We start from the raw sequence: 25,382 nt of genomic DNA on the forward strand, positions 1-25,382 counted from the left end.
AGACACACATGTTTACAAGGGCAGGGAGTTACAGGACAAGGGGTACCGGGTTTAAATTGAAAGCAGGATATGTAGATTAGGTATCGGGAAGAAGTTCTTCCTGGAGAGGGTGGTGAGGCAGTGGGTCAGGTTGCCCAGAGAAGCTGTGTATGCCCCATCGCTGGGAGTGTTCAAGGCCAGGCTGGATGAGGCTTGGAGCAACCTGGTCTAGTGGAAGGTGTCCCTGCCCATGGCAGGGGGGTTGGAACTAGATGATCTTTAAGGTCCCTTCCAACCCAAACCATTCCACGATTCTATTAAGTCCATTGTTGCTTGGGTTCATGGTCACGCTGTCAACCAAGGTAGTTTTAAGCTGTTCTCTATCCCAGTACTTCATGACCTGTTTAGCTTGGGAGACAAGGGAAGGTCATCATTCAGCCTTAATCAGGGAGATGGTGGAGTTCCTCTGAGTTCTGGCTTGTTCAGCAGTTTCGATGTAACTATTTCCTGCATTCCCTCCAGGCTCGTGTAGGAGGGATGGAGTTCTCCCCAGGGATGGTCTACATCTCTCCAGACAGCCCTCTCAGCTTGCCAGCTATTGTCAGCATTGCGGTGGCCGGTGGCCTGCTCATCATCTTCATCGTGGCTGTGTTGATTGCCTACAAGCGCAAATCCAGGGAAAGTGACCTCACCCTCAAGCGTTTGCAGATGCAGATGGACAACCTGGAGTCCAGGGTGGCACTGGAGTGCAAAGAAGGTAGGATGAGGAAGGAAGGATGGCACGGTGTCAGTGTTGGTAGCAGAGAGGGATCCAGTCACAAAGCTTTGAGCCAAAGTATCACAAGCAAAAGGAGCGTTGAACCCTTTGGGTATGGTTTGAGTCTGGATCTAACCTGACTTTGCCTATTTTCCCTGGATCCTGCCTTCCTCCACCCTGTCCTGACTGCATTTGCTAACTCACAGTCCAAAGAGAGCCTTGGCACGTGGCCCTGGGGAAGGGCTGTGTTGTGCTAAAGCTGAGACAGCTCTTGTCTACCTTATTTGTCCTCTCCACATGTTGCTTCTCCATTTGTACCTTAGTCTCATGCACATGAGTGAGGACTTTTCCCATCACAGTGTGGGAGACCTGGATTGTCATTGCTACATGAGTTGTTCCTTTTCTTCTGTCAGCCTTTGCAGAGCTACAGACAGACATTCATGAGCTGACAAGTGATCTGGATGGAGCCGGGATCCCTTTCCTCGATTACCGAACCTACACCATGAGGGTGCTTTTCCCTGGGATTGAAGATCATCCAGTCCTGAGGGATCTGGAGGTAAGAAATCAAGTTCTGCTGCTTTTGGCTCTTATCATGCCTCCATGTTCTGTCCAGAGTGCAAAAGATGATGTGTCAGTGGTGGGGATGTGATGACTTACATTGCTGTGTCCTACCAGGGGTGAAACAGCACCTCATTAAAAGTCCTGTTGGGAAGGGGAAGATGGTTTCTTCAATCCTGTTTAATCACTCATCTATTTGGAAGGGTCTCATAGATCTGTGTGCATTGGGTCTACTGTATTAAGCTCCTCCTTGGTTTTCATCCTGCTGGAGTTTGGTTTTTCAGACTGCATTTATTAGTTACTCCTGTGCAGGGTCCAGAAGAAACAGTCGTGTGGCAGAGTAGCATAGCTGCCTGTGTCACTCTAGCTTTGCACATCACTGACACTACCAAAAAGCCTTTGTGCTGGGAACACCTATAGAAATAACCTGCAGTCACTGAGTGAGGTTCACCTTTGCTCTGTGGTTTGCACTTGGCTCAGAAAACCACAGCATCAGTCTGCCCATACCCTGCCCACATGTGCCACCTTCACTCCAGCTCTCTGGACCTCAGTGGGAGGAGGATGGCAAGACCCCAGCACTGTTCGAGGTCTGCACGCAGCCTGCATTACCTCACAGGCGACAGTGAGTTTGACGGGACCCCGGGTGATGTCTGTCCATGCTGCAAAACTGCTTCAGGCTTTGGCAGATGCACAGGCTCAGCTCTAGGGATACCTGAGCCAGAGAAGCAGGGGATACACCATGGCCAAGGCCAGGGAGGTCCTTGGCTGAGCTCTCTGCAAAGACTTTGGCAAAGTGTGAGCTTCAGAGAGGCTCTGGCATGGGCTGATGAGATTGCTGAAGGCCAAGACTGGGGTTAGTTGGCAGAGAGGAGGAACAGGAGCTGGCGCAGGCAACACCATGCTTGGCTGGCTGTGTAATCAGAGGTGCCTGCTCGTCTTTGCTCCTTCCCTTCTGGAGAGCCAAAATTCATCAAACTGTGTGGAGACAACTGTTAACCTGATCTGTCAGCAGTGAGGACTTGTGGGGATGGGTAGGAGGCTGAGTTACACATTGACTACTGTAGTTATTTGCCTTTGGGGTGCAGGTAGGGTGGTCTCAAGCTGCTTTTCCTCAGGAAGAGTAGCTCAGCAGCTTCAACAAATGAGCACAAGAGGCAAGGGGTGATGAATCTCTTCCTCACATGAGTATATACACACACAAACACTTTCATGGTACCACAGCCAATTTCAGTCCATATATTCATAGTCTCAGCCAGCTGACCACAGAATAGCATCTGACCCCTATAGAGGTTTTAGCACGGGCACTGTCATATGCAGATACATAGAGAGAGACACAGAGCTAATGTTTCCATCTGCCACCTTTGAATTCTTCTTCCATTTCATTCTTTTTTTTTCCCCCTTAATCCTCTGTAAAGCCTCAAGAGCTCTTTCAAAGTCAGCATCTTTGGCTACCAACTTATCGGGAAAGGCATTATCCATTCTGCTCCCTTCTCTGTAGCACCTAGGAGGAGCTGCCATTTATTGGAAAAGGCCCCAGCATAGATCCTGTAGTGAGCAGGTCTTACTTATTTCCAGCTCATTTGCTAATTAACTGCTTCCAGATGCAGTACAAAATACTTTTCTTGTTATTTTTTTAATTCTCCATAATAACCTGGGGATAGACAATATTAAATGTTCAAGCAAGTGAGTTAAAAATAATTATTGGCAGGATGGGTGGTAGTGGTTGGTTGATTGGTTGTCTCAAGCTATTTACTAAGAAATTTATTTGCTGTATGCAAAAAGAGTTAAAAGCTCTAATTTCCAGAATGGCAAAGTAATGAGTCTTTAAGGGGCCTTGCATTACTTGGTTGTTTAAGCATGCCAATTTGTTTTGGATTAAAGTGCCAAATGTGGTTGGCTATTAATACATACTTGCCTCAGTGACGTGTTGCTCTGTGTTGAGAACCTCCAGCTCCCAGAAGAGGCTTTTCAAGGGCTGGAACAGCTTCAGCAACATGGAGGAATGAATTTGGGATTCTCTGTTTAGGGTCCATTTTTTGTCTAGAGCCAGAAGGATGAGGAAGAATAAAGTCCGCTGTAGACTGTGGATTCCAGTGTTCAGTGTTAAGGTCCTAAGTTGTTCTATATAGAAACTCGTTCACCAGCCTCTCTCAGCTGAGGTTTGGAGACCTCTCTGTCTCCAAACAATCTCACCTTTCAGGCCCAGGGGTCCTACTGCAGTGGGACTTCCAAGACAGGTCCCAATTCAGGGTTTCCTCACACGCCTACATCTATGTAGTTCTTCAAACCAAGGCCTGGCTGCATGCTCATCATCTCAGCCACTGCCTCACCGCATCTCTTCATCTGCTCAAAACCTGACCCCCACTCTCTCTTCCCCATTCACTTTATTGCAGCTTTATTCATGCAGCTTCTTAGAGCTGAACTCCAAATCTCTGTAAGCATGTTTCTTTCAGGAATGAAAAACAGGTGTTAGGTGGAGATGGAGTGAGGCTTCAGTCTGACTACAGTAAAAATACAACATGGGGTGGTACCACATATAGGTACTAGCAATCTCTTCTTGATGTACTGTTTAGGAAGGGAAGCATGGGGATGGAAAATAATCATCTGCCTGTGGCTAGGAAGTCTCATAGGCTTCCTAATCACCAGATGGACTCTCTTCCTTTTTACAGAACTATCCTGTGAAGCAGAAGGAAGGATTCACCTGCCTGCTAAATGCAAGACTTTTTAAAAATAATTTTTAATTGTTCCTGCTGTTTGAAGCAACTTTTCCCTTTTCCTTGTCTCAGGACTGACGTCTGCTTCATGTCAAAGTGTATAGTTAGAGGAGCTGTAGGGATGAGGGCAGAGATGTAGCAAAGGGTGTGTGACCCATTCAGGAGAGCTCTCACAGTGGGCAGTTGACTGGAAGTCATAAACTCCCTTTCTTCTTGTGCAGGTCCCTGGCTATAGGCAGGAACGGGTGGAGAAAGGCCTGAAGCTCTTCGCCCAGCTCATCAACAACAAGGTATTCATTCATCCGCACGCTGGAGTCCCAACGCAGCTTCTCCATGCGGGACCGTGGTAACGTGGCCTCGCTGATCATGACGGTGCTGCAGAGCAAGCTGGAGTATGCTACTGATGTCCTCAAGCAGCTCTTGGCTGACCTCATAGACAAAAATCTGGAGAGCAAGAACCACCCTAAACTGCTCCTCCGGAGGTAAGGATGTCTGGGCTGGAGTGAGCTGGGCTGGGCAGCCTGTGCACACCTGTCTAACATAAGTGTGCTAGTCATTTTTGGAGGAAAGAAGGAAATTTGCTTGATTTTTGTTTGTGCACCGGAGTGTGAAATCAGGAGGTTATACAGACACAGGTAACGTGACACTGTAGGGCTATCATGAAGCTGTTTGCAAAGAGGGGTAAATAAGGCAAGTAGACTGAATGAAGACTGAATTGCCCTCCCTTTCTAGTTTCCTGCTCATTCAAGACTTCCTGACAGAGCATTCCTTCTGTTAGAGGACTCTTCCTCCCAGCATCCTCTCTGTATTTTCTTCCCTTTCAGCAAGTGCTGATAGATCAGCAAGTGTGTCTGTAGATCTTGCTCTATCTCCTCCCCAACCAACAAGTAGTATATGATTAAAAGTTACAGAACTGAACTACCTCTGGATTTCAATGTGGATCTTTCAGAAAGCTTCATGAGGGCAGCAAGAGCCCATTCCTTCTAATCCTTTTTTTTGGACTCGGTGTGTTTAAGACATTAATTTATGCTGAAGTTTCCTTTTGACCTGAAGAACTCCAATTGCATCATGTAGGACCTATATCACATAGAACAGGCTGTATTATGTCCTTGGTGAGAGTCAGCTGCTGCCTGCTGCAGCCTGGGACATGGACTACCCTGCTGTGTTTCTTGTTCCTGAGTTAACTATGGACACAAGGATTGTCTTGTGGGGTCTTCTTTCTGTCCCTGAGCAATGGTGCTGGGAGCTGGTTGAAGGCAGTAGCAGAGCTGAGCAGGACAACAGAACTGGTTTCCTACAGGGCACAAATCTGGCTTCGTGCTTCTTGGGCAGGTCTGAGGTCTACCCACCAGAGTCAGGCGACAACCCTTGAATTAGAAATCCACAGCTCTGTAACTAATGTGCTTTCCCTGCCCAGGGAAACATTGCTTCTTCTCCCCTTAGGATCATATTCATCCCCTTTTTCACGGTCTGAACCAATCTTTCTGATTCAAGCCAGGTCCTTAAGTACAACCAGGAGGAGTCTCCTCGAGATGGATGGCCTTTGCCACTGCTCAGAGCCAACTCTGAGGAGTCTTCAGCTGATTGCAGTGGACAGACGGGGCAGGGCAGAGTTCTGCGGTGCCTGCTGGGAAGGTTTTCATGTGGCACACAGCCCACTACAGAGAACCAGCAAAAAAAGGAGGAGAAGGCACTTCCTGGTATTCAGGGTAGCAAAGCCAGGGGCAGAGACTGGACTTTGCTTTGCTGTCAGTTGACTCCCTGATGTCATTCAAGACCTACAGCCTGGCTGGTGACCTTCCTCCAGCTGTCCCCAGGCTTCCTCTTTGTGCTTACCCTCTGGTGCTGGATGGCACTGCCTCCTTCTGACTGTCTCCTCCCTTCATTTTCTCCTTTCTCTTCCCCTTTCTCCATCTCTTTATCTTCCCTGATTGTTCATTTGTGTCTTGTCCTGAACATCCCATTTTCCCTCTTTCTCCTTCTTCCAGCTCTTTTCTAACTCCAGTCCTCTTCACTGGAAATAAACTGTGGCCTTTGAAAGGAGAGACAGTGAACAAAGAAGGCACCTCCACTGTTCCGAGCTCTGAAAATAAAGGGAGAGGTCAGAGATGTGGTTTGTTCTCTGAGATTGGGATCCTACACTGAGAAGCACCAGAACAGAATCTACTGATGAACATGTGAATAGCTCAGTGCTGTCGGATTCAGATGTTGGTGTGGGGACTCCAGACAATTAGTTGGGGCAGCTGAATTCAGTTTGATGCTTCCCTTCCCCCCCCCGTGACTCCGTGGATGGAAGGGTATCTTCCAACGTCCTTCTGCAGTGTTGGGTTCTGGGGGTATTTGACAGGAGGAAAGAGTTGTCTGGAATGATTTTCCCACCCCATCTTCATTCCACATGACATCTACAGCCTCAAAGAGATCAAAGTTATCAGGGCAGAGAACAAGAACACAATGGGGTTTCAGTTCTTTTCCTCATGGTAATGCCAAGTTTGCACCTTGCGATGGGTCCCAGGTGTCACACCAAGGAGCATCAGAAAGAGCGCTTCTCTGGGTGTCATTCCCTGCGAGGAGGTCAGACCATGATCTGCATGGGGATTGCCAGGCTTGAATATCATACCGTGAGCAACGGAGGACAGCAGCTAGCTGGCACTGTCCAAGGGGAATACAGAGCAGACAGTCTGGACAGCAGTGATCACTGTAGTCAAAGAAAATACAGCATTAATCTGGTGGCAAACTGGGATCATATCACCTCTTTCACTGGTTTCAGGCAAAAGAAGTGACAAGAAACACCCCTATTGCCATTTCTTCCCCCACCATCTAAGTGAGATGTGCCCATGGGAAAAGAGAAATCCCTATGGAAACAAGGCTAAAGATCAACTGCATTTATCTAGGAAAGGGACCGTCACTTGTTCTGGGATGGTGTAACAGGGCACTGTTTTCAGGCAGCGTCACTGGCAGGTTTGGAGCATACAGCTCCAGTGATGCAAACCCTTCTTGCAAGTCCTGTGCTCCAGAGAAAGCAAGATCAACTTTATGCCAGAGAACTAGGGAACCCAAAAATCAAGCTGCAGCCCTAAGAAGAACCCAGGAGCCTTGTCTCGGCTATTGTCTCTGGAAGACAAGGAAACCCCACTTTTACTCATCCAGGCAGGGGCTCTTGCTTTATTCTTCAGCATTCTTCAGCAACATCAGTGTGCATACTGGGGTAAACACAGATTTATTCTGTGCTCCTGGTGTCCACACAATATTTACAGGTCTGAGTCAGTCCTTCTGTAGGAAAAGTTCACCCTGAAGGCTTGAAATTTTTGTTTGGTTGAGGACAGAGCATTCAAGGGCAAAAGGATGAGCTGTGTGAATGCACCACATTGACACATTGAAAAGTATAATCACTCCCAAATGCCAGGGAGATAATCGGTGCCAGATAACTATTCTCTGGTGATTTAGATCTGTCTGTCTTAAGGATTTATATAGCATGCTTGTCATATGTCCTAACTCTGAGCTTCTCATGTTTGATGAATTTATTCTCCCTGAGCTCCTGTGAGAAGGTTCCCTCAAATGTTGTCATTTCCCTTTCCTTGATGGAGAAACTGAGAAACAGACAGACAGGGATTTCCCTAGTCACAGGAGAGTCAACAGAGGGGTAGGGATTTGCCTGCAGGTTTCCTAAATGCAGAGCTAAACCAGAGAACTTAGGACATCCTTAATCGTGATGTTGTGCCAGACTTTCCATGGGGTCAGAGATCTGGGCAATAAGATGTGCAAAGCCAATCTTTTGACGACTCCCTTGATATAACCAGCATGACTAACTCATTTTCAATTTGCTTTTTCTCCCTGGCTGATTTTAGGACAGAGTCTGTGGCTGAGAAAATGCTCACCAACTGGTTCACCTTCCTTCTGTACAAGTTCCTCAAGGTAAGAGGAGCAGCATGCCTGGATGAACAGATACTTTAATACATTTCTTCTTGGTGAGGTTTAGTTGGGGCAAAAACTTCCTGGATATAAAGGAAAGGCTTTTTTTTTTTTTCTCAGGAGGAAGGTCACTGCCTAATGGGAGAGCGCTATTTTCTGATCCAGGGAGAACAAAAAAGGGTGCTTTGTTAGAGAAGCAGCCTGTTGGTCTTACTCCTGTACAGAGGTGGAATCTAAGGGCCAGTGCTGAGTCGTGAAGGATTTCAGAGCCTGGTGGAGACCTATTTTGAAAGTGGTCTCCTTTTGCCAGTAGACTCAGGTCTCCATCACATCGTAACCCATATTTTTCAGTACATAGTGGCTGGAGGCCTCCACCACCCCAGTTCAGAGGCAGTACTCAAGCACAGTGCCTCCATCATCTTTAACCTGCTTTACTATAACCAGCTCCCTTCTTAGTTTAATTTAGGGCTGAGCCCAGGCTTTTCTTGGCATAAGGCTACCTCAAACCTGCTCTGGGTATGGCCACGCACCCTCTGAGTACAGAGAGCTGGACACAATACACCATGTAGACCTGACTGCTGCATCCATAACCCAGCACAGTCTGAGCCTGTTGCTGCTTTGTATCCCACTGAGAGACAGCACTGGCTTTGCAGGACATCAGTGAAGGAGTGAAAGGACTGGAGATACCCCCTGAGCCCTTTAGTTCCTCCTGGAGGGTCTTCTTGGGGTGCTGTGTAGTAAATAAGAGTCTTTCTGCCTTGAGACCTGCCACTGACTGCTGGGTGATGGCAGTTTCCTCTTGAGGACCCACGCTGAGCCTCAGGCATTCTACTTGCCAAGGCACCAAACTCAGAGCCAGCCTTTTCCCTGTTTGCACAGAATAGCCACCCTCTGCCTGGCGAGTCAAGGCTTTACAAATCAGTCCCATTCCCCTGAGCCTTCTGCAGCCACAATCGTTCCAGGGATGAACGCATGGGAAAGTTTTGAAGGTCCCTGGAAGGTAATTTCAGTGACTTCAGTATCAGATTCCTGCTTTTAGCTGAAAGGAAAGGATATAAGGAGGTGACTCTCTAAAGAGCTGCTTTTATAATAGGCTTTTTTCACCCCACTCAGCTACTTGTCTTCTTGCCTTAGCCTGAACAGAGGCCTGATAAGGGCAAGAGACAGGCACACAGAAGCAATATGCTGCTGGCAGATAAGCTAATTAAGTGGGAGACAGGTGTAGGGACTGAGAAAGGGGCCACTTTGCTTCAGATTATTAACTTGTTCTTGCTGGGATTTACACCAGAGGAAAGTGACCTCACTCGTTGAGTTGGGACACACTGCAAGAGGAGAGGGCAAGGTGAGGAGGGGAGGAAGGATGGAGAGGTGAAGGGGAAAAGAAGGAATAGAGGAAAGCATGAGGAGGGGTGTGTGGCAGCAAATGTACAGAGCGAGGGCAGCAAGGGAAGAGAGGCTGTAAGTGTGGGAAGAGGAGGGCAGTGAGTGTGAATGATGGGAAAGAGCAATTAGGGAGAGGTGTGCTTTGCTGGCCCTGCTTGGGGGCTGCTTGTTGCTATCTTATGCTGGGCCCCACACATCCGACATCACCCATGCCACCGTACAGATCCAGGGACACATCTACCCTCTGTCATGGAGCTGCTCCTGCCTTAGCATCCCTATTTACCCCCAGCATGAGATTGCTGAGGAAGAATGTGGACTCTGCCCAGATACCCGGGATGGGGCGCCAGCCATCTGGCTCTCAGACCTGTCTCCAGGTCCTCTGGGACCCATTCCACCACCTGCTCCAGTGCAAAGCTCTGGCCTGGTGGCAAGCACTTGATCAGCTCCTACAAGGCTCTGCTAGCCCCAACATTGCCAGGGAGCACTGACACCTTTGTCCCATGACAGGACACTTGAGAGGGCTGGTTGCACTCCGTGGAAGTGGAGGGTCACCTCTATTCCCAGGCTGTATGGAACAGATTGATTCCCACTGATGCATCTGTCTCGAGTGGTTGGGAATGTCAAGCAGTGGCAGTTACTGAGATGCGATGTAGGTTGGGTTCTCACCTCTGCTCTCCTGTTTCACCTCTGATTGTCTCTCATCCCTGCAGGAGTGTGCTGGTGAACCTCTGTTCTCCCTTTTCTGTGCCATCAAGCAGCAGATGGAAAAGGGTCCCATTGACTCGATCACTGGGGAGGCCCGGTACTCACTGAGTGAGGACAAGCTTATCCGACAGCAGATTGACTACAAGACACTGGTGAGTGCTCTGGGCACACCTTCCTATGGGCTTCTCCAGCATCTTCTAACAAAAGGGGATTTAGAGAAAAGGAGCCATTGATGGGCTGTGCTGGTTCTCTGTATTGACCCTCATAGACAATTTATTCTTGCACCCCAGCAGCTAAACTTGCTGAAGACTGACCAGTCTTGTCCCCTAACACAGCCAGGTGTGTAGCTGAAGCATCTGCTTGCAAAGCATGTTTGCAAAGAAGGCTGGTTCCAGGTTACTTCCATTGTGCCCAGCCCTATGCCCAGAGCATCCCCAGCTTCCCAAACCATTGCCTGTTTTCTGAAGGCATCTTTACTCATTGCAGCATAGGCTGACAGTGTCAATTGCTTGGATTAGGGGACGTCCGGGAGCACTGGAAGACAAGTGCGAACCTTGTATCATGAATATGTCTGTGAATGTGAAGACAATAGATGCGGACAATTTAAGCCGTTCTGTTAGACAAAATACTTCCTAATATCTACCCCTTTTCCCTGGATGCCTACCCTTCCAACATCCCTCAGAGTTGTAAGTCAAAGGTCTTCCTACAGCAGAAAGGTGGAGTTGTCACTGCAAGTTGTAACCAATACTCCAATAAAAGATTTCAGCATCAAGGAATATGTTAGAGGCACATAGTGGAGCGACCTATTAGATCTTCTCCAGGGCTAATGCAACCATTCCTCTTGAGCAAGCACAAGTCAAAGAAAACTGAACTTGATTTAAAGATTTCAAGGGAAAGAAAATTAATCCTTGTCACACAGTCATTTGTTTCAAGATGTAATTGTCTGTATGGTGAAAGATATACATTGCATATGTCCAGCTTTAGCTTCTACTCTAAGATTACACCCTTTCCACTTCATTAAAGAGCATTAGATATCTCTTTCTTAGTGTAAGATTTTGTGGGCCTCCACTTTTTCCTGGATACACTAAGACTACCGAGCTTCTGTGTCTTTGCAGGATGGGGGTTGGAACTAGATGATCTTTAAGGTCCCTTCCAACCCAAACCACTCTATGAAGAACACTTTCCAAGTCTTCAATGACCCTTGTAATTTATTTCCCATGTCTTTGTTCTTGAAAACCCCAACCCCAAATTTTAGGATGGTCAGAAGATTCTCTGAAGTTATCAGATTATTTTATTTGCACCTTCAGTTGAGCAACATTCATCTCACTTAACTTTACTTGCTTTGAGATTGCGTCCAGTCAGTGTTAGTTGCTGGATCGGTCTTAGATCATAGCTCAGGTGGGCTGACGTTAGAAACGCCTGCTCTTCTTCAGTAACTACAGCCAGTCTGGAGCTGAGCTTTGGTTGAATCTAAGTCTGTTGAGGGGGTAGACTTTATTCTTAAATGAGACCACAACTTTATTTTGCATATTAAAAACGTGACTTTCCTATTAAATCCGCAGCGTAGTGCTTCTTTTCTGTTACATGTGGTTGTCTAGCAGTTTGGAGGCCTGATCTCACATGGAGAGAGTGAAGAAGGAAGAAAAACGCAGACACAGAGTGATCGCTTTCACAAAAGGAAATCCCTCCGATCCTTTTAGGCTTGCTATAAAGCAGCCTAAAGGGTAGTAATTAGACATCATCCTGAACAAAGCTGTCCTCCATTTGCTATGTGTCTTTTGATGTTAATCAGCTCTCCCTCTTACATCTCAAGAGCAGACAAATATATCCCGATAGGAATCTCAGCAGATTTACAGAGATCAGCTTTGGTGAAGGAGATTAAGAAGCAGAATACGAATAGGATTGTTCTTCCTTTCTTTTTCGCTTAATTTCTGTTTTATTTTGTCCTTCCTCTACCTTCCTTAAGCAGTCTGTCATCTTTTATTAATATATATAGTAATGAAATAAAGCAAGAACTGATTCAGTCTTTGTGAAACAGGAATTCCCTCAGCATCTCCTGTTCTCCACCAAATGTACGTGGTCACTGCTGTGAATTTGCACTGTGTGTGGCTAAAATTCATTGGGTTGTTCACATTTCATGAGTGCTAGATGACTGCTTGACTAAGTTAAATCACAATTCCAGCAGCATAGCACATTGAAACAGGCGGTTTATTGTCATTATTCCAGGAAGACAAGGCCGTGGCTTCTCTTGGAAGGCATTTATTCTGTAGCCTTCATTAATCATGACCAAATATTTAAAGTCACAGTTTCAAATGTGGTTTGAGTGAAGAGCAGATCCAAAGAAACTGACTTATCCAAGGAGAAAAAAGAAGACAGAGCACTTCCAGACATCTGGAATTGCTGATTTTACAATATACGTCTCATTCACTAAATTTAGATTGTTTCGGTCTGATTTCTTTCCAAACCATATAGCTCTGATTTGCTGTCTGCCAGGTCCTACAGTTCTCCAAGGAAGCAGCCTCAATGTCCTAAAGTCTTTGCAGTCTATATCAATTTCTGTTCTTACATGGAATTTTTCAGTACAGTAGAAACTACGCTAGTTACAGACGTGATTTGCTAGAATAAATGGGCTGCAAGTAAACAGTGGGTCTTCTCCCAAGCTGTATACCTCTGAGAAACACCCTCTTGTGTTAATGTCTTTGCTAGTAGTCAGTGCTCATCACCTCTGGTCTGCAGCGTTATTAAAAACCCAGCTAGATTATTCCATCTGTGAGAGACAGGAAGATCTCATCCCTGCTGACTGCCATCTGCCTTTGCCAGAATCCATGATTTTTTAGCCATTCACCAAATCAGAGTGTACATGCAAAACCTTGCTCCCTAATGCCACTGCTCTGCTGTCTCTGGTAGACGAAAGACCATCCATCTCCTCTGTCAGCTTCATTTCTGTTGATACAAATAATGCAAGGGAGAAAAGTCCTCGATGTGTGTCGGAAGCTGTCAAGAGTATTGGTTAATTAGTGCTTGGGGGTGGTAGGCAGGAGCTGGCCAGTGCATCTTGAGTAGTGACATGCTCTGTGTGGTCCCTGCACACCTCGGCGGCTCCAGTGCTGAGAGCCTAATTGGATCATCTCTCCTGACAACATATTCCAGATGGATAAAGATGCTTTGAACTGCCTTTGGTTAAGGCTTTTCAGGGAATTTTGGTGGCAGGGAGGAAGCCCCTACCAAGATAGAAAGGCTCTCCCATGCTTGGCCTCTTTGGGGGTCTTTCACCTCCTTGCTCACTGCCAAGCCTCACTTAGTGCTAGCCACCTTGGACCTTCCTTAGCCCAATCCACAAAGATGTCCGTCTCCAGGGCAGAAACCATAGCGATGTCCTGGTCTCAGAATAGACCACTCAAAGGCTGCAGAGAACTCAGAGCCAGGGTCCCCATACAAGTAATCACTAGCTGTGCCTTTATTATTTAAATGCCAGTAATCGGTAGTGGAGATAAAGGCTTAGCTGTGGTAAGCATTGCATGTGTATGTACACTTAGAGACAGCTCATGGCTGGAAGGGCTGGCAAACAAAAAAACCCCTAGGATATAGAAAAAGGTCTGTAAACACTAATCCGGCAACATGACATGCCCCAGGATCACACACTGTCAGTGGGAGAGTAGGGCTTGGAGATTACTACTCCACTGACTCCCAGTTCCACACCCTTCCATGTTGACCCCACAGCTGGTGCTATCACAGAATCATAGAATGGTTTGGGTTGGAAGGGACCTTAAAGATCATCTAGTTCCAAGCCCCTGCCATGGGGGGGTTTACACTACGCTGACACAGACCTCAACACATGACAGAGAAGCAGTGCCAAGCACTGGTGTCCTCTCAGTGGCAAAATGTTCATCATCTCCTTAAGTGACACTGAAGTCTCCTCTCCTCTTCATACACCTTGCTAGTTCTGCCCCACTTGGTCTCCAGAACTATGTGCAACACCCGTAACACTCAAAAGAGCTGTCCTACCCTAAAAAAAAATACAGATGTGTAATGAGAGAGGGGCAGCTAATAACCTCAACACTGGATTCATTTCAGCAGTGCTTTTTATGCAAAGTTCTGTGATCCTTTGAGATGAAAGATGCCACAGAACTGTAAATCTGTGCCATTGTTATTATTATGTGAATTGATGCTTCTTCAATACTCCAGGACGTGACATATAAATAATAGCATTATGATCTAATCAATATCTCATATTTACATCTCCCCTTTCATCCAGAAAGATCACAGAGCTCTTTGTAAGCAGTATCTTCACAAGTCCCTCTTAGATGAGCATAACAGCACCAAAGGGAGCCTGGTGAGCCAATATATAATTATACTGATATGATTTCACCCAGTTTCAACCCACTCTGAGATCCCACTGCATCTTAGTAGGTTATGATGGAAAGTGATGGAGAGTCCAGTGCCTACTGTGTACTACAGAAGGGAATTTACAGTTGAGGTAGGATTCATATAAGGTATCAAAACTAACATGTCTGCACTGATAAAGTGGCACAGGAACATTTAATGACCGTGTATAGGCAGGAGTCTCACTGAACACCCCTTCCTAGTGCAGACATGTGCTAAGCTTGTAAAAGTTTATAGACTTCACGCTCCTGAAACCAGAGGAGAGCAGAATGCTCAAGGTAGATATGGCCAAGAGTTAGCGGGCAGATTGCTGTTAAACCCTGTGCGTGTCTTAAGGTGTCCCTCCCTCTCTCACCACTCCATATGCTTTGCATTTACTCTTGGACAGAGTCTTTGGAGAAAATTCTGTTCTTCTGAAAAATGAGGGTCCTCTCTCCTTGGGTCAATGTTCTTGTTCTACATGTGAAAGTAAAAGTTTTCATTGTTGTCATTTTGTGTTTATTTTTTTTTAAGAAACTTTGCATTTCAAATTAGTATCATTTTCCTGAGAAGGGTCTTGATCTGTCCTGTGGCTGTGCAGAAGCTGCACAAACTTAAGTCTGAGAGACTGAAGAGCACTTTGACCCAAGTTGTCAAAGTCAGGTGGCAATGCAAGGAGGGGACTACTGAATCAGGTCACCTTGCCAGCTCTCTGGGGGTCATGGCCTGGGTCAGAGGCCAAGGAAAGATTTGGAGAGCCCTTTGGATAGCAGCTCAGCTCCAACCAGGGTCAGGTCTGATTGCATATTTAGTTGTTTCTGTGAAGAATGTGTTGATGGCCGTTGTCTGGTACCATTTGGGTGAATGTTGTTTTTACTGAAGCACCAGAACCTGAGCTGCCATTCATGGATTCTGTTATTAAGTGTGGTGAAGATGACAAGGAGATGAGCCTCCAGTCTCACAGGCTGTTCTCACAGGTATCGTAGTTTCACCTCACAGAGACAAGTGGCATGAGATACAAATTGAGGAAAACCTTCACATCAGCCCCAAGTCTCTGGGTGCAACATCTGGAGGGCCACAGCACGTAGCTGAGAGCCAAATCCTGAGTTCCCCTTAATTCACTGGGCATAGACAGTGGTATGGCTTGAGCGCAGCACAGGGGTGATGTATGCAGTCTCTGTGAAACCAGATCTCTGTGCCCTCTCAGAAGAGGGAATACTCGGTGCACATTTTCTCCATTATTGCACCCTAGATTTCCCTGGCTTGTAGGACAGGGGGACCTGTAAAAAGGTGGCTGAGGAAGGGTGGCCGTAGGGTAACCGTGCCACTGAAATGCACAGTAGGACTCATTGCCTCTCTCTCAGGTCCTGAGCTGCGTGAACCCCGACAACGTGAACAGCCCTGAGATCCCAGTGAAGATCCTGAACTGTGACACCATCACACAGGTCAAGGAGAAGATCCTCGACGCCATCTTCAAGAACGTGCCCTGCTCCCACCGGCCCAAAGCTGCTGATATGGACTTGGGTATGTGAGTGCACAACGGCCTCCTGAATGCCCCCAGGCTGGGGGGGGGAGAGGGGAGGTGGGAAACAGCCAAAGGCGATCTAGACACTGTTTGTTGGGTCAAGTGCCATGTTTCCGGACTGGGTGTACCCTTGGTGCTTATGCAAGGCAGGGCAGCAGCAGTGGTGAGAGGGCAGAAGAGAGCGATTAAGTTAATGCATATGCTCCTGCCTTAGGAAAACTTTGGTCATGATGACTTAAAAAGACCAGTAGCCATCCTGTTTTTCTGTCCACAGAATTCAGCTTGGACAAAGGTATGGAAAAGGAATGACAGGGGCTACTTTCACTGTTCTGCCAAAGACCCCTGGAAAAAGAGTACCAGGGTGATGATGTCAGCAGTGTTCAGACTGCAGAGATTTTTTCCTGGCTCTTCTCTGAATAGTGAGGGTTTGGATTATATGTATCTTCTGGCTGAGATAGTCACAGCCCAAGCAGTATTAATTACTCATTGTGAGGGCACAGGAAAGGGGATGAAGCATCCTTCGTTCAGTGGGCTGCATCTGTCTCACCCCTGACTGCTTCCCACTCCTGCCAGCACCCCACCACCAAGCGCGGGGCTGGGAGCTGCTGCTGTGAGGTTTCCTTTCTGCAGGGGACTAGGAGGTCTTAAGGAAAGATTAGTGCCTCTGTTAATGTATTCATGGGGTTCTTTCTCAGTGGTTTGCCTCTTTGTGCATTGCTCTGCTTGGAGGGTGGAAAAAGCTGCACCAACTTCACCTGCATTTCTAGGCAGTTGTGCCTTTGATCTGTGGGGCACACAGGGAGCTGTACAGCCCAGTACATGGGTGCCTCTGAGGCGAAAATCCATTTCTGCCCAAAATCTGGTGCAAGGATGCTGGGAGGAGTGAGATGTCTGAAGTTGGGGTCCAGAGGCAGATGTGATACTACATCTGGAGGCTGCTATGAAAGACCGTGGAAGAATCTGCTCAGAGCATTGCTGAGGTGCCTGGTAGGGAGCTGGGGACTGTACTGTGGCTGTATCTGCCAGTATTTGCCATCAGTGACCTTCAGTGAAAGAGACTTGAGAGGAAAATGATGGAGTCTATAAAACCTAACAAAGTAGAAGAGGAAGCACAAGGAGAAGGAATGGACTGACGCCAAGAAAAACTTCACAGCAATAATGGAGGCAGGAACAAGAGGTCAGGCATTAAAGTTAAGTGTCTATATGTGTGTGTGTATGTGTAGGGGAGGAGGGGATTCCTGACAGAAATTGCAGCAAGATTCCTGCTCATGAAAGTCTGTTAGAATAATGAAACAAGCTGCCAAAACCAGCAGCAATAAAGAACAGATCATATACATCATCAAGAAAGGACTCAAGATGATTTTGGAGCTGCTGTGAGTCAGCAGGAGAATGGTGAGGGCAGGGTGCCAGGGCACAGCGGAATGGAGAAGTGGGGTTGACAGCCAGATCGCGTGACCTGCCTGGTGCTGGGTGGTGGCCACAGAGCCCATCACATCCTGATCTCGGACTGGGTGTGAGCAGAAAGTAGTTTGTTCTGATGTGGGGATGAATGATGCGCCCATAATGGGAGGCAGGAGTTTTACCCGAGTGTTGCAGATACCAAGGATAAATTAGAGTCCACAGATTTTACTGTGGCTCTGACAACTGGCAGATACAGAAGCGTGTGTGTGCAGGATTCTAGCTGGAGCCTGACAATTTTGCATCCAGGTCTGTTGCTTTTTCAAGAAATATTGACCTGCTGAGTGATGCTGAGGACCAGCAAGTTGCAGAAAGTACTTGAGAGTCTGCACCCCTCAGAGGCCAGACCTGTCCATGCTGACAGGAGACTGCTTAATGATCAGCTGTTTGGCCAATAGCATTGATGCTGCAGTTTGGGGGGGCGGGGGGGGAAAACCCACAAACAAAACACAAAGAAAATCCTTCATCTAGTAGAAGGGTCTTTTCCAGCATCAATATAGTTGCAGGCTCCTTGAGCACAGCAGCTAACAAGGTGGGAGGAGCAGGGCTGGCATGGGTGAAGCAGGAACAAGAGGATGTGCACGTCTAGCCACATCTCCAGCCCAGCCTCTTAGCAGGAAAAGGTGCTTGTTGGCACCTGGCATCCTTTGGTGACAGAGAAGGCAGCACGGGGAGAACAGAAAACACCGTTGGCCACTAGAAAGAAGCACAGAGCTCTTGGGATCAACCTGCCCCAACCTGAACACTCCAAATTGCAAAGGTGGCTGGATGAGCCCTGCCAGTCCATGCTAAGCAGTAGGTCAGAGCAGGTGACTATAATCTGGCCTTGAAATCGATGGTTTTCTAAGCAGCAACACCATTTTCTATTACCATTACAATTTTCTGGGCTTTCTGTCCATGCTAAGGCCAGATTGCTCACATGGAAGAAAGCAAACAAGCTAATGAGTTATTTTGAGTTGTTAAATGCAGGGTAGCTGCAGGCAGAGTGACTTGTATGTGTTGCAAATGTCATAATGTTTTGCAGTTACCCAGACAACTCAGGGAGGGGGTTGTCAGCTGAAAGCACTTATTTTGGACACCCTGAGGTTACATTTTAGTCCAAACCCAAATTGCAGCCCTCTGAGTCAAGGCTTCTTTCTGCAGTGGCTATTTTTGTTGTTATTATTTTTTAAAGCCCCTCACCATAAATAAAATACCCCATCTTTGGGAAATCATTAGAGGGTAAGGATCACAAAACAGGAATTTGGCTTCATGCTGAGGTATTCACTCTTCCCTGTGTTTCAGTTGCTTTTTGAAGTGGATTGCTGAGGTGATGGGAGCTGCTGGGTTGACTACCTTGCAGTCAGTGATGCTGTCTCAGGCTCGTTGTGGATCAGGTCAGGGCAAGCTTTCACTGCTTCATCAACGGCGCAGTACTGCACTCCTTTAGGAGCCATTTAACCTGGGTCTAACTCTAGTATGTATACAATACAGCAGACAACTGGCATATACAGGATGAAATATTTCCCAGGTATCTTCCATCTATGTGTTCTCATTTGAATTTTTTTCCCCAGCCACAGTGTTCCTTTCTCCACCCCAATAGCAGAGCTGAGTTTCTCCCCTCTTCCTAGAGGTCATCTCATACTAGACAATTATCCATTTTTGTTTCCTACTCATCTGATTGTACTGGTGCCTGCAGCATACAGACAAAGGGTTTATTGTCCAATTTCCTATGCCAATCTCACTCTCAGGTGGAAATTATTGGGAAGTGAAAAAATACTTATAGAACTAAAGGCAGCCCACCAGCTTTTCAGACTAATCCTTCATGAGCACACATGATCACAAAATAAGCATCAAACCTGGGTAAGCCACATGCATTTGTTCCATGTGCCATCACTGTGCACAGTCAGCCACAAACCATCCCACAGTCCTTCATGGGGAGGCTCAATGTCTTTAGGAAAAAGGTCGGAAGCACAGTGTACAGCATGAACAGTTGACTGAAATGGATTGTGTGCATCATGATCTGGAAGTGCCTTTAAAGATGGGGTAACTGATGATAACTATCTCAGATGAAGTCGTCTGGAGGTGAGCTGGAAGGTTTTACATCCACCTGGGTATTTCAGTTGCCCCTGAAAAATCTCTCTGCTGCACTTTTCTCCCCTATTTATTGGGCATGCTTAGGGAGACCTGTATCAGAGAGAAGGCACAAGGGAGGTGTAATATTTTCTACAGGATTTGAGGTGGAGGAGGACGCCTCCCATCTCCCCATAGATTCATTCCCTAGCCAGATATTGCTACAGCTCAAAGAAGCACCTCTTCATGAAAGGTCCCTGGAATTTCCTTTTTCCCAGTCAAGTTGAACAGAAAGGTTGTTTCTTAGGAAAAAAAAAAAAAAGAAAAAGGAAAAAAAAGAGAAGTAATTCTTGCGTGCAATAAAAAGATACACTATCTGCTGAATGAAATATAAAGGCTTCACAGCAGCTGTCTCTCCTGAGTTTGCATTTACCGCTGCTCCTGATTGGAAGGCTTGATAAAGATAATGGGATTTTTTACCTCCCTCCCCTTTCCCTCCCTCTCTCTGGAAGGTGGAAGTGTAACAAATTGGATTGGAGTCTGTCTCTCCTTTGTGCTGGCTCACGGAGGAGTGCGTGATGAGAGAGGGGACAGGATGCTGCCAGCGAGGACAAAGCTAACTCTTTTTACTTAGTGCTGTGAATATGGATGTGAGGGTCACCTTTTCCTCCTTTGTACCCCCCGCCCCCTCATTCCCTTGCTCCCAGCCATTGCATTTCCTTGCAGGTCAGTGGGTGACTGTGGAGAAGGGGAGCATGCTCCTGTGAGACTAGGAAGAGTTGGGGGACCACAGCTGGGGGTCCTTTCCCTGTCATTGCTCAGATGCATGACAGAGTGTTTGGTCAGGGTGAATGGGCTGCAAAAGTGAAGCGAGATGCTCTGAGCCTGCCCTGCAGGGTGTTTTCCCCCTTGTCTGTTTCATGAGTGGGCCTTGTGCAGTCAAACTGACCCTTTCTCTTCCTTAGGTGTCCCTTTTCTGCAGGAAGGCCACGGGGAAGGGCCTGGTAATCCCCTGTGTCTCTGTATGAGCACAGAGGGCTTGAGGGCACATCCCACCATGTCTTCATCTCCCTGGAGCAGAGGGAAAGCTTTTGGTGCTCTGGGGACCTTGAATAAAGCACAGGATAAGGAATGGTGCATACCCTTCATATCAGAGCCAGGTGCAACGCTGAGAACCTGTGTGTCCCTCCCCAAAGATGAATCAGGAGAGGAAAACCATAAGAACACACAGAGCCCTGAAGGAAAGAGGACAAAGAGACATTGTCCATGAGAGACCATGAGGAAGGCACATAGACACACTCTGTGGGGAACTTTGTAAGACCACCATTGCCCAGCCCAAACTTCAGCATTTTGTGCTCTCCCAAGCAATATCTAGGACCAGTTACCTTCCAGGAATCTGGTCCAGTTGGGAATGAACAGAGACCATCACAGGGATAATGTAGGTGAGGATCTAAGGAGCTGGAGTACATGAAAGGCGGTTCAGAATCAGTGCGTAGCCAACATAACCTTTGCTTACTCTCAGTATCTCCAGCCAAAGTAACACCCAGCAATAAACACAGCGGCTGACCTCTTCCTGCTAATTTAAATGAATAATAAAGGCAAGGGCAGCTTTCCCAATACATTTTAATTATGTGATAAGAAAACTGCTGAAACCAAAAGAAATTTGCAACGGTCCTTGCATTTTTATATTAGGAGAAATAAGCAGGAGTGGCAGGTGATGTCTCCATATCCTAGAGTTCGTTTTAATTAACTCCCTCAAATGAACAGACTTTCTGCGTTGGCTCAGCCTAAACTGTATGTGACTGAGACATGTCAACCAAAAAGGAAGCTTTGGATGATCCAGGTTGTCTGTGCTTAAGCCACAGCTTTCCCTGGTGTCACCAGGTGATATTATATTTCTCTCCTTTTAGCCATGATTACATGTTCCTTGCCTATAGGCAAGTCTGTGAGTCCTCTGTGGGGAAAGCTGTGACAATCCTCCACATGGACCATCCTTCAGGATTTGAGTAGTGATGGGGTGCTCCCCATCACTTCTGCAGTCCTGCAGAAGGAGAAATGTATTGAACATTTTGGGGTGGAGGCTGGAGAACTGTATGTGGTCAGAAACCAGAGCCCTTCTGCCCACAGGCCTGCTGCTGAGGGCTTGTAGAGATTACATCCTCCATGGATCAGGGTGTTGGTTCTCTCTCTGGCTCTTCTCATTATGCCAGTGCTGTGACCAAAGCTAAGGGCTTCCTGCTCTCCATCATTTCTAGTTTTGAGTAGCAAGAATTGTTGTGTGAGTACTAAAGATGAACTGAGCCCACTACAGGGTCTGGTCCTGTGCTGAACAAGACACTGTTTTGCCCCTGGGAGCCCTCTCTGTGGCTAGGTCTTGGCAGTTAGACATATCAGAATGGTTTGGGTTTCGAAGGGACCTTAAAGACCATCCAGTTCCAACCCCCCTGCTATGGGCAGGGACACCTTCCACTAGACCAGGTTGCTCCAAGCCTCATCCAGCCTGGCCTTGAACAATTCCAGGGATGGGGCATCCACAGCTTCTCTGGGCAACCTGTCCCAGTGCTTCACCACCCTCTCCAGGAAGAATTTCTTCCTGGTGTCTAATCTAACCTACCCTCTTTCAGTTTAAACCCATTCCTGATTTGTCAATACCTGACACGTCAGGTGTCAATAAAGGCTGTGTCTATGCTGATAAAGGAAAGAGGACCAGGGATGAATTTCTATGCCTGACACAACATTTATTTGCTCCTGTCCCGTGGTGATGGCTCACATACTCAAGGAAAGATTGGCCTTGGAAACAGCCACGTTGGAGCAAGAACAGAGCCAGGATGTAAGCAAAAAGTTAAGCTCTGTGAATAATCAGGGTGCTAAAGCAACAGGCCTTGCCCTGTTCAGCTTTGCCAGTGGATCAACAGCTGTCTTTGCTTTATTTATCAGTATATTGCTCACCACCGCATGCTGCTGTGCCCTTGCCTCGGACCTCCCATCTCTTCAAGCAACTGCTCTATGTTCTGATCTCATTATGGTGTCACTCTTTAAGGGGTTGGATGTTTCTTGTGCAAAAGGTGTTTTGTGATAGCAATATCATTTTATCAAGAGTAAAGAAGCCAGCCTGGGTAACCTAGAACTTGACTCAGGGCTTTACCACATGGCTATGATTTTTGCATACTTTCCTGCACTTTTAATGGTTCATCTGTCTTCTCTTTCCCACTGGAAAGAAGACTCTGGACATTTGTGCATTTGTATATTGTACGCGGTTGGAGGCATCCGACTGAGCTAATGGCAGTGACTGACATGCTGCTACACGGATGCAGCCGGTGTGTGTGTCACCATATGGGTTTTGAGCACAAGGATTGCCAGGGCTCTGAGAGAGGCTCTGCCCAGCAGAGTTCAGTGTCCCTGTTTTCCTTGCAGAGTGGCGGCAAGCAAGTGGGGCAAGAATGATCCTTCAGGATGAAGACATCACAACCAAGATAGAGAATGACTGGAAGAGACTCAACACGCTGGCACACTATCAGGTAACTGTGTGAGAGGATGGGTAGGTAGAAGGTAGATCAGCTACGAAAGTTAGAAGGAGAAGGACTAAGTGCTGTTCTCTAAGATGGTAGAGTGGGCAATAACTGGGCAGAGCCTCTGTGTTGAATACATCCACCCTGGTCACATCCATCTCTGAATGACCTTGAGATCCATAAGAAAGGGCTAAAGATGTACAGAAGTATCTTACACCAGTGATAGTTTTCATGAAAAAATGAAGTTTTGGTCAAAAGCTCCTCCTACTCCTTTCCATCTTTGCCCCCAAAAAAATAAAAAGCACCTCATTAAGTTTAATCTGATGCTGGCAATTTTGTCATTTCCTCAATCACACCTTAGCAATCTATGTTTCATAACAAGCTGGTTTTTTATTTGAGAGCTGACCTGAGGAGGCAGCAAGCAATAATTTGAAAAGGAAACAAAACTTTTCACTTCAGATTGACTGAAGCATTGCTGGCTGACTCCAGAACACTTTTTTTCAGAAGGAGCAGGGATGTTTTCTATTTCATTTCACCAACAAACCTGGCATAATTTTCCTTTCCTTCTGTCCTTTTTCCAGTTGTTTGCTTCAGGCAATGAGCTCCCAGCTATATGAAATAGCAGGGGCAGAACAGTTCTTTGCTGCCAGGGTGTTGAGCTCTGCATCATTTACCCTGGCTATCCTGAGGGCAGACATAGGACATGCTGAGATGGACACTGTTGCCTCAGTTTCCCCATTTGTAGAGTGAGCTAAAACTACAAAGATCCAATAGTTGCCTTCCGTGATTGCTGAGGGGCTATTTAATTAGCCTCTGCAGTGCTTTGAAGATGAAAAACTCTATGCAAGTGCTAATTATTGTTATTACACAGACAAGAGTTAGATGTTGTTAGCAGGTTTTTTTTTTTTTTCACCCATCTCCTTTTTATGATGTCTTATTTATCACAGATATTCCTGATACGGCTCATCTGAGCCACTGGCTTGTTAACATTTCTGATACAGGACCCTCATGAATCACCTAGCCGTAGAAATGGAAAGTCTGGCTTGTTTCAGAAAGCTCTGTTGTCTATTGAAACACTATCCCATGACATCCTGGAGCACAGCCACTCCAAACCTGCTGCTTTCCCCTGTCTGAGACCCTCTGACACAGCAAAGAGAAGGAAGTTGTGGTGGCCACTTCGGTCCAGCAGTGCATCTGTCACGTGGAAGGGGGAGACTCTACATGGAGAGGTTGACAGGATCAAAGTGGAAAATGTAGATATCCATTTCTGAGCTCGGTACCTACATATCACCTGCAGTCAAAGCAGAATGAATAGAAAATTTCTTATCAGTTTTATCATCCTCATGGGACATGCCATCCTTGATGTTTGGAATGGCTCGGGTGATTTTATTCTTCTCGTGCTCCGATCCTGCATCAGAGCTTCCTTGGGAAGAACCTACTGTCAGCGTTACTGAAGTTAATGCAAAGACTGACGTTGTCATCACTGTGCTTTGGATCAGGATGTGAATGGAGCAGAGTCTGCTTTGTCATCAGTTGTCCAATTGGCCCAGGTCCAGTCTTCTTACAGTGTAACAGGAGATTTTGTCCCTTTTTTGTTAATACACCCACGGAAGAAAGCATTTGAAGCTTGGGGCCAAAACTACTGTCCTGCCTACAGTGTTGCTGTTTGTGGATCAGTTTCTGCTGCTTGATCTTCTGCTGTCCTTGTCACGCTCCTCAGTCAGTGTTCAGAAGCTTATTGACAAAGCCCCTTTTTCTCTACAGGTGCCGGATGGATCTGTGGTAGCTTTAGTCTCCAAGCAAGTCACTGCCTACAATGCAGTCAACAACTCCACGGTCTCCCGGACGTCAGCCAGCAAGTATGGTAAGGTGTTGTGTGCTGGTATGGGTTGAGAGAGCACTGGAGAAGAGACCCAAACGTCGTGGTGGTTACTAGACACTGAGCCCCAGCAGAGAGATTGATAGCAGATGACTATTTGATAAGATTGGTTGAGGGATGGCAGGAGGAGAGGGTTTAGCCATCTAAAGCTTTGGCGTCTGATCCAAGCTGTTCATCCAAGTGGTTGGATTGCTCTTGGGAAATACTTCTCCTCCCTCATTAATGAGCAGAGGAACCTATATAATTAATCACCGACATTTTAGATCACTGAAGCCCACTCTCAGGGTTTGCCCAGGGAGAAGCACTGCACACTGACTGAGCTCAGTCATTCTGGTGGACAAGGTCCTTGGAGCATGGCGTGTTGTAAAAACAAATCTGTGGCGTAGGTGGGGAGTCCTCTGGGACTACAAGCAACCACAGTCTATGCAGGGCATAGCCTGTCCACAGTTATATCTCAGTGTGGGTGTTGTGGGTCCCACCCAGCTATCTTGTTATCCCAAGGGAATTTGCACCTGGAATAATAATAACAATGGCATACTGAGTTCTTATATCAGTATGTCTCAAGGCAGTGGATTTTTATTCCTGCTTTACC

At 46.8% G+C, this 25,382-nt stretch overlaps 1 protein-coding gene across 1 annotated transcript in view; it reads left to right on the forward strand.

The window, feature by feature from the left end:
• The window catches only part of LOC104508441 (plexin-A4-like), a gene marked incomplete at its 5' end in the record, with an annotated part of 114,106 nt that overhangs the window by 67,808 nt on the left and 20,916 nt on the right, over positions 1-25,382 (forward strand). Inside the window, 9 exon segments of the mRNA XM_010150079.1 lie at positions 502-736; positions 1,150-1,292; positions 4,230-4,303; positions 4,305-4,490; positions 7,854-7,920; positions 10,011-10,157; positions 15,732-15,891; positions 22,817-22,920; positions 24,676-24,775. Coding sequence (XP_010148381.1) covers positions 502-736; positions 1,150-1,292; positions 4,230-4,303; positions 4,305-4,490; positions 7,854-7,920; positions 10,011-10,157; positions 15,732-15,891; positions 22,817-22,920; positions 24,676-24,775 — 1,216 coding nt within the window.

Source organism: Eurypyga helias, unplaced genomic scaffold (assembly GCF_000690775.1).
Source record: "Eurypyga helias isolate BGI_N326 unplaced genomic scaffold, ASM69077v1 scaffold2064, whole genome shotgun sequence".
NCBI lineage: Eukaryota > Metazoa > Chordata > Aves > Eurypygiformes > Eurypygidae > Eurypyga > Eurypyga helias.